This window comes from Microtus oregoni, unplaced genomic scaffold (genome assembly GCF_018167655.1).
Source record: "Microtus oregoni isolate MIOR12 unplaced genomic scaffold, Mior012 000127F_ref0000509, whole genome shotgun sequence".
Classification (NCBI taxonomy): domain Eukaryota; kingdom Metazoa; phylum Chordata; class Mammalia; order Rodentia; family Cricetidae; genus Microtus; species Microtus oregoni.
The window spans coordinates 1,406,639-1,418,634 of NW_024544770.1; the positions used below are offsets into that span (position 1 = coordinate 1,406,639).

The window sequence follows — 11,996 nt, forward strand, 5'->3', positions numbered from 1 at the left end:
CTCAGTGTCAGATCTTGCCTTGAGGTTCCTGACTGGAGTTGGAATGTCTAAGCTGAAATAAACCTTTTCCTCCAAAGTGGTTGTTGATCATATTATTTTATCCCATCAGAAAGGGAGGCAGTTATATGCTAGGGAAAGCTTTCTGATGACCATTATCAGGCAAACATTTTCATGAACTGTGCAAGTGAGAATGTTAGAATCTGGATTATGGAGATGGTCTAGGTGGTGGTGTTTCCATCAGAGCTGACCAAGGAAAGTCAGTGCTGCAGCCTCAAGACTAGATAAGATCTCAAAGTGTACGGATGGCACTGGCAGTCAACCTTAAGGAGAACTCAAAAGGAAAATTTGGTGAGTAATGAAAGCAACTGCAAGTAGGCCTGGGAATACAGAGAGATCCAAGAGTTCTGGATTCAAGCAGAACTCACTAGGAAATTTGGGTGCAGTTGCCTTGAAGCTTCTTCTGGGAGAGTGGGAATGGCAAAAGCAGGTGAGGTTATGTGGAGATCACCAGGAAAACTTGATGCATAGTAGATGAAATTCCAGAGAGGCCTTGGACTGGACAGACAGTTGAAGGAGGCTTAGTTCTGAGTGGAGGATGCTGCAGGGGAAGATCTCACAGAATCTGCTACAAAGGAGCAATGTATGGGAGTCAGGAGGGATGGTACTAGTAAACTAGGCAAGCCAGGTATGTGTTCTGTGCATTTAACTGTGTTGGAACTTTAGACCAGGGAGTATGGGTACTGGCAGGGGATGTATGCACCAATACAAACTGGTGCATAATCTGAACTTATTGCACTAGTATTTGTCAGTGATGATACAGGCAGACCTGTTTCTGAAGACAAGACCAGGGAAAGATGATACAGCAAATGTTTTGTCGCAGACACTGTTGGGAGTAAATGGATAAAACTGGCCAGTGAAAATAGGTAAAGATCACCAGAATAGTCTGATGCATGACCTGCATATCAACACTTGGAGTGTGCAGATGATACAGGTAGGCGTGGCTCTGGGGCATGGTGAAGGAGAATTAAACTAAAGAGCTGCAAACCAAGCTATGCCTGGGACTGTGGGGATGAAGCTGGCACACAAACTTCTGTTGAAATTATGTTGCAAATTTGGCATAGGTAATGAAAGGGAGCTATTCCTAAAAGAGTAGATGTGTTCTACACAGCCTGGGTTCTGGAAAAGGATCAGGGAAACATGGTGCAGGAACTAAATGGGTAGTTCTAGGCTTTGACATGCTGTGGTAGGGCTCCTAGGATCCCACCAAACAGACCTAGAGAGGATCTATGTTTCCAGAGCTAAACATGATAATGTTAATACATCCCAAACGGAAAGGTTTCTGAAGGTACTTCTTAGATAAATCCAGAGCAACAGTTGGGTGGCCAGAGCTAGAAGTGGAAATTCCAAATGGTTCTGTAGGAGCAAGTTCTGTGACTCTTATCCAGTGAAAGCAAAAAGCCATTTACTCATTCTTTAGCCAGGAATCAGCTTTTTAATTTGGGACATGCCAGCTGTTGTCAGAGAGGGAATCACCAGGAAGAGAAAGTGCCAGAGCTGTGTGACTACAGAGAAGCCTAATAGTGCACATAGTAGGGATCTTTTTGATTCTGTGGTAATGTGGCATGGAAAGAAACAAGATATGAATGAGCAGATCTAAACCTAAGAGGATGGAAGTCACAGAGGCTGGAAAGGTTCAAGGAATCTGAGAATTCTGTATATGTATATCTAAATTGGCAACCCCAAATTACTCGTTGGGTTGTGGATTTGACATGAGCAATCCCTGTACTGGGGATATTTATAATGTATGACCACAGCGGGATATGCATTAGTTGGAATTACTCCACAGTTTTAAAACCTGCTTCCAGACAATGGTGGGATTTTTTTTGTTTTTTTTTGTTTTTTTGTTTTGTTTGTTTTTTTTGGAACTGAGAGCAAATATGTCATGCAATCTGAAAACACACAGCTAGGTATTAAACAAGAAAGTGTGACAGACTGAGGGTAATTCCATCAGGCATAGCTAATATGCCTACTGTGCATCTGATGGCAGGCATTGGATAGTGGATATCATATAGGATGTCTTTTTGCAGAACTTATCAGGGAAATCTGTTGCAGGAGCTGCATCTCCACAGATAGATCTGAGAGTGTTGGGGAGGCACTGGTGCAGAACGACTTAGAGAGCACACCAAAACAATCATGTTTTAGATTCCTGCAAACACAGGCTCAAACTAAAGTGTAGAGATGGATCCGATGAATTTGGATTTGGTGAAACTCAACATGAAATCTGATGTAGAAGTTGCATGACTACTGGTTGTGTTAGAAGTCTGGTTTTGAGGCTGTGAAATGCCATTCTTGGAAAATCCACATGCAAAGCCAATGTACAGTTGGCTAGTCCAGAGATAGCAGAGGATAAGTTGAGTGTCATGAGGAAAACTGATGACTGATTCTGCGTTCAGGTCTAGGGCTTTGTGTGTGGAAATGAAGGAGGTGTATGTGGAATAGGGGCACTCACCAGGCAAATCAATTATATAATTGTGTGATCACAAGTAGTACTGGGGACATGGGGATAACTGACAGCTGAGGTTTTTGCAGTAGGAAAATGGCTAAGCAATGTGTGTGTTGAGAAGTAGGTATCATATCAAGGCACTGGAGCAAGATCTGTTCTTATGGTACATGGCAGCGAAAGCCAGTGAATGAACTTGTGTTACCAGAGCAAAGCCAAGGAGTATGGAAATGGCACAGAGCAGAAGAGGTTATGGGGAAAATCATCATGGAAATTAGTGCTTAATCTGTGTTCTTACAGATAGGACTTGGGACTATGAAGAGGACAAGAACATGAGTTTATGTCTTCTGGATCCATCAAGGAAAGCTGGGATAGAAACTATATGATGAGAGGTACTATTAAGAGCATTAGGATTGAACAGAAGAGTAGGATATGGTCAAGAGCAACAGGGAAATCCAATGTATTCATGCACAGTCAGGACTTGAGTATTGCAGATTATTTAAGTAGGCCTGGCTTTAATGGGATTAAGCAGGGAATCCATATAGAAGCAGAGATGCAAGAAATAGGTCTTTGTGCTTAGACATTGCCCTGGTGAATAAAGTTATGTAAATCTAACAAGGAAAATCAGAAGCCCTAGGCCTTCTGTGTGTGTGTGTGTGTGTGTGTGTGTGTGTGTGTGTGTGTGTGTGTGTGTGTGTGTGTGTGTGTGTGTGTGTGCGTGTGTGTGCGTATTACAGCCTTGTAGACTGGTCTTCTTTTGGGACTCCTATCAATGGCAACAGGGGCTATCGCTGAAGCTGTTGCCTAATTTTGGGACCCTTTCTGCCTACCTGATTACCTCATCCAGCCTAAATAAAACAGGAGGTGCCTAGACACTGCAACTTGATATTCAATGATTGACTGAAATCCATGGGAGGTCCACCTTTTTCTGAAGAGAAACAGAGGAGGAAGAATGGATGGAGTACAAGGCATGATGCAGAGGAATGGGTTACCTCATAGATTGCTGGGAGTTTCCATTTTCCTAGGTTTTTGGCTCATCCCAGAGATGTCCCAGGAGCCAGCTGTCTTTCTTAGTACTCTCCCTCCATCTTCACTTCACCTGATCCCTCTTGTTCCCATTCCTTACCTGCATCTAGACCCCTCTCCCATCCATCAGTGATGTCTTTTCTATTACCCTTTCACAGTGAGATTCTCAAGCCCTATTGTAACCCCTTGTTAATTAGCTTCTCTCTGAGCCTGTGATTGTAGCATGGTTATCCTCTCTGGGCCTGTGATTGCATCATGGTTACCTTACAACTAATATTCACTTAGAAGTGAGTACATACAATGATTGTCTTTCTGGGTCTGGGATACCTCACTCAGGATGACCTTTTCTAGTTCTACCCATTTGCAAGCAAATTTCTTTTACTTTATAAAATGGCCTACATTCTATGGATGCCAAACATGAGATATCCTTATGTGAAATGGGGTATATTTGAAGTTAGTGAGATTGCCCAGTGGCTATGTAAGCTTGCCATCAAGCTTAATATGAGTTTGAACCCAGTGTTTCAGAAGGTAAAAACAAGAAATACAACTCGGGCAAGCAGCGCTCTGATCTTCACACCACATTTTCTGTGAGAGCACACTGGGAATGCTTGGCAATTTGGAATATTAACAAACAGGAAGATATGTCTGACTGTCCAGCGTTCAATATAGTCTTCATACTCCATGACAAAGGCACACACTGTCTGCAGAGCCAACACTATGAAGTCCAGCTCTGCCTTCAGGAGACCCGAGATTCAGAGGGTCTCCAGATAAAATGGTGTTTACGTTTCTATTTATGTGTCAGTTTCCTTACAACCTTCTTTCACTTGATATTTATCTTGTGATAAATGTTTTTGCAACATGCATTTCACCATTACTTTTGCTTGCTACTGCTTGTCAGAAATATCTGAACGCATGATCATGGCCTTCAGAGATTGGGATATGAAAATATCCAAAGAAAGAAACAAGTTAGACAGAGGAAGAAGTCATTTAGACAGACCAAGAGAATCAATTTGATGCTTTATTTAGAACAAGTCGGGAACTACAGGAGTTTTGTATATCAATAGGAAACTCTTTCTAGGAACCTTCTGACAGATGTTGTAAATGTAGGAGTCCTCACTTCAGATTGCCTGATCAGCCACAATAGAAGAACACTTGGCCTTCACTTGATTCTTTAGTTTCAAAGAGTTCATCTCAGATAGAAAGAATATCACACCAATGAGTGAAATGGTGGTCATCAGTACCCCTACTGGGAACAGAGCAGTACAGTGTTTGCTTATTAAGGCTTCTTTTTTAACCGGAAAGTCAGGTGGAAAGTCAAGAGTGGTTTGGCCATAATGATCTACAAAGTGGTTCCAGCTCACAGAAACAAATGTGAAGATGCTGCTAACACATAAAACTAAGGCAGCAACCTTGTAGCAATATATCTGCATCTCAATAAATGGGTCTTTCATGCAGCCAATATTAATGGCGATTGCAGTGAAAATCAGAACTACAAGCTTCATCAAAACATTCCACATTATCAGGGTCTGTGCATACTGAAATTCAGGTGAAATGGTCCATGTGGAATTGATAGGGGTGTGCACCAGAATCTGGGGTACAGTCCCTGAGACATTAAACTCTTGAGGGTAGTAAGCTTCCCACAGTCCTAGGGACACAAATTGTACAATCTTGTCATCGAATTCCCACAGGCGCCAAAATTGGCTTCTTGCAATGATTGTTTCAAACACCAAAGCTGATAGGCTGCAGAGGAGCCCACTCAACTTGAAGAAGCACTCCTTCGTATTGGCAAATCTGAAGATGAAATTCAACAAGTATATGGTCAAGTCAGGAACACAAGGGAGAGTGGAAAACAAAATGAGACATGGTTTACAGAGTAATAAGTTCTCATACCTTGTCCTTGCTGTCACATAAAGTTGTATTTAAATAATATAACTATGGCCAAAGTTCCCTCTATAAGAGGTTTTGATTAGTAATTTCACTGTATCTATCAAATGCTGAAATGTGCAGATTTTTAACTAAACATTTAATGCTCGGAATTAATAGTGAATAAAGATTACAACGTTTACAACACAATGATGTTTAATTAATCAGTCTTTACAATACATAAAAAAGAAAAAATAGCTTAAATGAGAGGTATAGGCAGAAGAAAGCACAAATATCTATAAATTATGGTAGTGAACTTATACAAATTTAATTCACCTATATTGTCTGCTATATTTGTAAATGTGTATGCTAGTGTACGTGTCATGGGAAAACATATTTGAAAACCTAAATTCTTATTATGTGACGAAAATTAAAATCTGTATGTGAAACATGAGCCCTCATGGATATTTCAATCATTTCTTATAAATTACTCAAACATACACATTAGAAAATGATCTTCATTTCATTGCTGAATATGAAGTATCCCAACTGTCTTATGTGAGCAACTATCTTCTCCAGCACCAAATTAATACTATACATTTACTGTATTTACCAACATATTTAGATCACTTCTTGGTTCATATCTTTGGATGCAGGGTTAATGTTCATGAATAACTATGCCCTGAAGGATGTCACTGTGTTTATGAGCAGAAAGCAAGTTCAGGCATGTACATGATAACATTGCCACCTCCAATGCAGAAGGTTTGAGTGGCCTACAAACTGTATCTCTTTGCCAGGAAAACTTCCTTACCAGCTCCCCATTACTCCACATTCTCTGTGGAATGTACTTCCTAACAGGGTAAAGGCAGTAGCTCTACTAAATTGGGAAGTCACATCAGCAAGGTGACTTTAAAATCTAGTATGAATTGAGTAACACCCTACCAATGCCCTCGCCCTCTTCCTTGTTAAGGCAGATCTGAGCCTTTTGATGTCAGAATCAGTGAGTTTTGAAGCACAACCAGAATCAGGGTGGAAAATTCTGTTGTGCAAGACAAATGAGCATGGCAAGATTAACTTTTGCCCATTTCTGAAACCCCTGGAGGAGGTGCTTATGCTTCATAAAGATCCAATTTGAAACCCCCCATGAAGCTCATCTTAAGCTTTTACCTTTGTTTATCCAGGAGGAAGAGATCCATTTGAGAAATGCTGAGATCATAAATATCTTCCAAATAGCAGGAAATGTTGAACAGACAGGTAGTCGCACAAGAGTTGAATCACCTTCAGTAAAAGAAGTTCTGTTAGGCAGATATTTCAGCTCAGAATGGTGTCTCACCATCAACCCCTGGTTCACACAAACCAACCCCTTCCTCTGCTTTGCTTAGTTGAAGCCTCATTTATACTCTTCAGGGATATTAGCCCATCTGATAGTCCTGACCCTCCAATGAGATTCACGCAATCATTACCCCATTATATAAGCAGAAAAAACCACAGAAAGTCTAATTCACATACTCAGTTTCAGGAAACTACAAATGTATAAAGCTCAATACAGGCTACAGACCCTTCACAGCTACACAGGGATTCCCAGTACTTATATTCAGTAGGATTTACTGACATAGAAATGATATCAACAAAGAGTTGAATCTTAGGTCATTGACTTCTTTGATCTTCTATGTCTCCTGAAATTGAAAGCTTTTAACAGAAACCATGTAGAAAACATAAAATACTTGCCTTTCTTCCCTTCTATGAAGGCCAAATGCTAGTGAATGCCCAGTATAAAAGAGACTTTAAAAATTCTTGTTTCCGTAGCTACCAGAGATGAATGTCACATTATGAGCAAAGAATCAGAGTCAAGATATATAGTTTTAAAGGGCCAGAGTGGTTAATGCCCCTCTCATATGTACAAACCTTTAGAGATATAATTAATCTATTAAAGGTATAAATTAATCTATGATTAATTTGAAAAAATTCTCATAAAATAAATTTATCATGATTTCTCCCTTCAACAAAGTTTTCTACTTCCTTTGTTTCCCACATCTCTACCTGCCCACTAGTTCAGTCTTAGCTTTCTCTATCTCTCTGAAAAAAATCTTAATACTAGAAAGACGAAAATACAAAATGAACACATGGTATACGGTTTGCATTGGCCAGCTACTGCTAGTTATGAACCCTACACTGGAATGTATTGAGTATTCCGAGTTTATTCCATTGAACAAAACTGATGTTCTTTTTATTTTTTTCTAGGCAAAGAATTTTATTAACCCTTTTCCAAAATTTATTCCCAGGCTTCTTCAGCTTAATTTGCTGCAAAGAATGAATTGTGTTTAAGCAAAAACTGAAAAGAACTGCAGTGTCCAAGGGGCTTGGGCTTAAAAATATTAGCGATCTAGATTTGATCAGATCCATAAACAAAAGACCTTTACAAAGCAGCCATGATATAAAATAGCAGCTCCTGTAACTTCTCCAAGTGTCAGTTCTTCAGAAGTCGCCTCCGTTCAGTTTGCCTCATTGTAAGAAGCCTCATCAAAATTCTCCACCAGATCTGGGACTTCATCATCATCATCCTCTCCAGTAGCAAGGGGTGTTTTTCCATCCACAGATTGTTTGGGCAGAGCTTCAGCCAGTCTCCTTAAACTAGTCAGACTGTCTGCCCCAAGCTGGTTTAGAATGCTGGGAAGCATTTCTGTCAGTTGCTTTGTCTCGGCATGGCCTGTAACGGTGAAGGTGTTTGCTGCCCGAGACGCCTGAATTTTAGGGTTGTTAAAATGGATCACTGTTCCTTGGTTTGTGACCATGTTCACCTCTTCAGTACCAGAGAACTTCTTTAAGGAGAACTGCAGTTTTTTATCATCTGCTGTGGCTGTTCTGTGAACCACCTTCTTCTTTCTGTGAGCAGTTCCTTTCCCACCAATGCGCACTTCTGCCTGCAGGTTGGCCAGTTTTTCCTGGTTCATGATCGATTCTTTCATCTTGTCGGAGTGGAAATGGGGCCTTGTGCGGGACTAGGGTTTGCGCTCAGGGGGTCTCGGACGGACCAGCTGAGATAATGCGGGGACGCAAGATGGCAGATCGGATCTTCTTTTTCCAGCAAGTATCAATTGCAAATATCTTCTTGGTTAGTGGAGTTTTTTGTGTCTGCTACACAGTTAATAATACTGGCATATGGTCTGGTTTGAATGGGTATGGGTCTTGTTTGTCCTTTCAAAGTCTCCTTCAGTTCTCACGTGGTATCCGTCTTTTGTCTCCAGAGCCAATCATGTGTTAGATTCCCGCAAACACGGGGTCGAACTGAAGTGTAGAGATGGATCAGATGAATTTGGATTTGATGAAATCTGATGTAGTACTTGCATGACTACTTGTTGGGTTACAAGTGTGGTTTTGAGGCTGTGAAGTGTTATTCTTGGAAAATTCCCATGCAAAGCCAATGTACAGTTGGCTAGTCCAGAGATAGCAGAGGATAAGTTGAGTGTCATGAGGAAAACTGATGACTGATTCTGCATTCAGGTCTAGGGCTTTGTATTTGGAGATAAAGGAGGTGTATATGGAATAGGGGCACTCACAAGGCAAGGCAGTTACATAATTGTGTGATCAGAAGTAGGACTGGGGACATGAGGAAAACTCTGACAGCTGAGGTTTTTGCAGTATGAAAATGGCTAAGCAATGTGTGTATTGAGAAGTAGGTATCATATCAAGGCACTAGAGCAAGATCTGTTCTTATGGTACATGGCAGAGAAAGCCAGTGAATGAACTTGTGTTACCAGAGCAAAGCCAAGGAGTATGGAAATGGCACAGAGCAGAAGAGGTTATGGGGAAAATCATCATGGAAATTAGTGCTTAATCTGTGTTCCCACAGATAGGACTTGGGACTATGAAGAGGACAAGAACATGAGTTTATTTCTTATGGATCCATCAGGGAAAGCTGGTATAGAAACTATATGATGAGAACTACTATTAAGAGCATTAGGATTAAACAGAAGATTCAAGAAGAAATTGTTTTTTTAATGCTGAGTAGTACTCTAATATGTATATATTCCATACATTCTTCATCCATTCTTCCATTGAAGGGCATCTAGGTTGTTTCCAGGTTCTGGCTATTACAAACAATGCTGCCATGAACATAGTTGAGCATATATTTTTGTTGTATGATAGGGCATCTCTTGGGTATATTCCCAAGAGTGGTATTGCTGGGTCCAGGGGTAGGTTGATCCTGAATTTCCTGAGAAACTGCCACACTGATTTCCAAAGTGGTTGCACAAGTTTGCATTCCCACCAGCAATGTATGAGTGTGCCCCTTACTCCACAACCTCTCCAGCAAAGGCTATCATTGGTGTTTTTGATTTTAGCCATTCTGACAGATGTTAGATGGTATCTTAAAGTTGTCTTGATTTGCATTTCCCTGATTGCTAAGGAAGTTGAGCATGACCTTAAGTATCTTTTGGCCATTTGAACTTCTTCTGTTGAGTATTCTCTGTTCAGCTCAGTGCCCCATTTTATAATTGGGTTGATTAGCCTTTTACAGTCTAGTTTCTTGAGTTCTTTATATATTTTGGAGATCAGACCTTTGTCAGTTGCAGAGTTGGTGAAGATCTTCTCCCAGTCAGTGGGTTGCCTTTTTGTCTTAATGACAGTGTCCTTTGCTTTACAGAAGCTTCTCAGTCTCAGGAGGTCCCATTTATTCAATGATGCCCTTAATGTCTATGCTGCTGGGGTTGTACGTAGGAAGCGGTCTCCTGATGTACTCACTGATAATTAGTTTCTAGCCATAAATAAAGGACATTGAGGCTATAATTCGTGATCCTAGAGAAGCTAAATAAGAAGGTGAACCCAAAGAAAAACATATAGTCATCCTCCTGGATATTAACCTTCATCAGGCGATGAAAGGAGACAGAGACAGAGTTCCACATTGGAGCACCGGACTGAAACCCCAAGGCCCAAATAAGGAGAAGGATAAGAGAGCACAAGCAAGGAACTCAGGAATGCGAGGGGTACACCCTCACACTGAGGCAATGGGGATGTTCTATCGGGAACTCACCAAGGCCAGCTGGACTGGGTCTAAAAAAGCCTGGGATAAAACCGGACTTGCTGAACATAGCGGACAATGAGGACTGCTGAGAAGTCAAGAACAATGGCACTGGGTTTTGATCCTACTGCACATACTGGCTTTGTGGGAGCCTAGGCTGTTTGGATGTTCACCTTACTAGACCTGGAAGGAGGTGGCAGGTCCTTGGACTCCCCACAGGGCAGGGAATCCTGACTGCTCTTCGGGCTGATTAGGGAGGGGGACTTGATTGGGGGAGGGGGAGGGAAATGGGAGGTGATGGCGGGGAGGAGACAGAAATCTTTAATAAATAAATAAACAAACAAATATGCCCAGATAATCATTTTCTGAATATTTTGTCTTTTTCATGTGTAGAATATTTTCACCTACTATATTCCTATGCTCATATTTATCATTTATTTTCAGCTACTGTTATAAACACATTCTTCCTGTTGCTTTTGAAGCAATAGGCCCTTAAGTCCACAGAACATAAGATATTGTATCTGTGGTACAAGCTGCATAACCTCTTCTGATCATTTGACATATGTTGTTATTTGATTAATTCTTTAATTATTAAACCTGAACTGTTATGCAAAAAAGGATTAAAAAGAAGAGTAAGATATGGTCAAAAGCAACAGGGAATTCCAATGTATAATATACAGTCAGGACTTGAGGATTGCAGATTATTCTGATAGGCCTGGCTTTAATGGGATTAAGCAGGGAATCCTTATAGTAGCAGAGATGCAGGAAATAGGACTTTGTGGTTAGACATTGCCCTGGTGAATAAAGTTATGTAAATCTAACAAAGAAAATCAGAAACCCTAGGCCTTCTGTGTACGTGTGTGTGTGTGTGTGTGTGTGTGTGTGTGTGTGTGTGTGTTACAGCCATGTAGATTGGTCTTCTTGTGGGACTCCTAACAATGGCAACAGGGGCTATCTCTGAGGCTGTTGCATACTTTGAGGACCCGTTTTGCCTACCAGATTACCTCATCCAGTCTAAATAAAACAGGAGATACCTAGCCTCAATAGAACTTGATATTCCGTGATTGACTGAAATCCATGGGAGGCCCACCCTTTTCGGAAGAGAAACAGAGGAGGCAGAATGGATGGAGTACAAGGCATGATGGAGAGGAATGGGTTACCTCATAGATTGCTGGGAGTTTCCATTTTACTAGGTTTTTAGCTCATCCCAGAAATGTCCCAGAAGCCAGTTGTCTCTCTCAGTACTCTCTCTCCATTTTCCCCTCACCTGATCCATCCTGTTCCCATGCCTTGCCCACATCTAGACCCCTCTCCCATCCATCAGTGATGTCTTTTCTATTACCCTTTCACAGTGAGAGTCTCAAGCCCCATTGTAACCCCTTGTTAATTAGCTTCTCTCTGAGCCTGTGATTGTAGCATGGTTATCCTCCCTGGGCCTGTGATTGCATCATGGTTACCTTACAGCTAATATTCACTTAGAAGTGAGTACATACAATAATTGTCTTTCTGGGTCTGGGTTACCTCACTCAGGATGACCTTTTCTAGTTCTTCCCATTTGCAAGCAAATTTCTTTTACTTTATAAAATGGTC

The 11,996-nt window shown here is 41.1% G+C and overlaps 2 protein-coding genes across 2 annotated transcripts; both read right to left on the reverse strand.

The window, feature by feature from the left end:
* Positions 1-4,644: 4,644 nt before the first annotated feature.
* LOC121444469 lies at positions 4,645-6,585 on the reverse strand. Its single transcript, XM_041646277.1, has 2 exons — positions 6,557-6,585; positions 4,645-5,317 (listed from the first exon to the last, which is right to left on the reverse strand). Exons 1-2 carry the CDS (start codon positions 6,583-6,585, stop codon positions 4,645-4,647), a joined length of 702 nt encoding a protein of 233 aa, XP_041502211.1.
* Positions 6,586-7,881: 1,296 nt separating this feature from the next.
* Positions 7,882-8,355, reverse strand: LOC121444483 (transcription factor BTF3-like). Its single transcript, XM_041646293.1, has one exon. The coding sequence runs from the start codon at positions 8,353-8,355 to the stop codon at positions 7,882-7,884; it is 474 nt and encodes a 157-aa protein (XP_041502227.1).
* Between the last annotated feature and the right edge of the window lie 3,641 nt (positions 8,356-11,996).

What these genes read in the sequence shown, in the direction of transcription:
- LOC121444469 (XM_041646277.1), bottom strand. Translation starts at nt 6,585, where the DNA reads ATGGATCTCTTCCTCCTGGATAAACAAAG. An exon ending in TTCCTCCTGGATAAACAAAG is followed by an intron (nt 5,318 to 6,556) that starts GTAAAAGCTTAA and finishes TTTCATCTTCAG; the next exon opens with ATTTGCCAATACGAAGGAGT.
- LOC121444483 (XM_041646293.1), bottom strand. Translation starts at nt 8,355, where the DNA reads ATGAAAGAATCGATCATGAACCAGGAAAAACTGGCCAACCTGCAGGCA.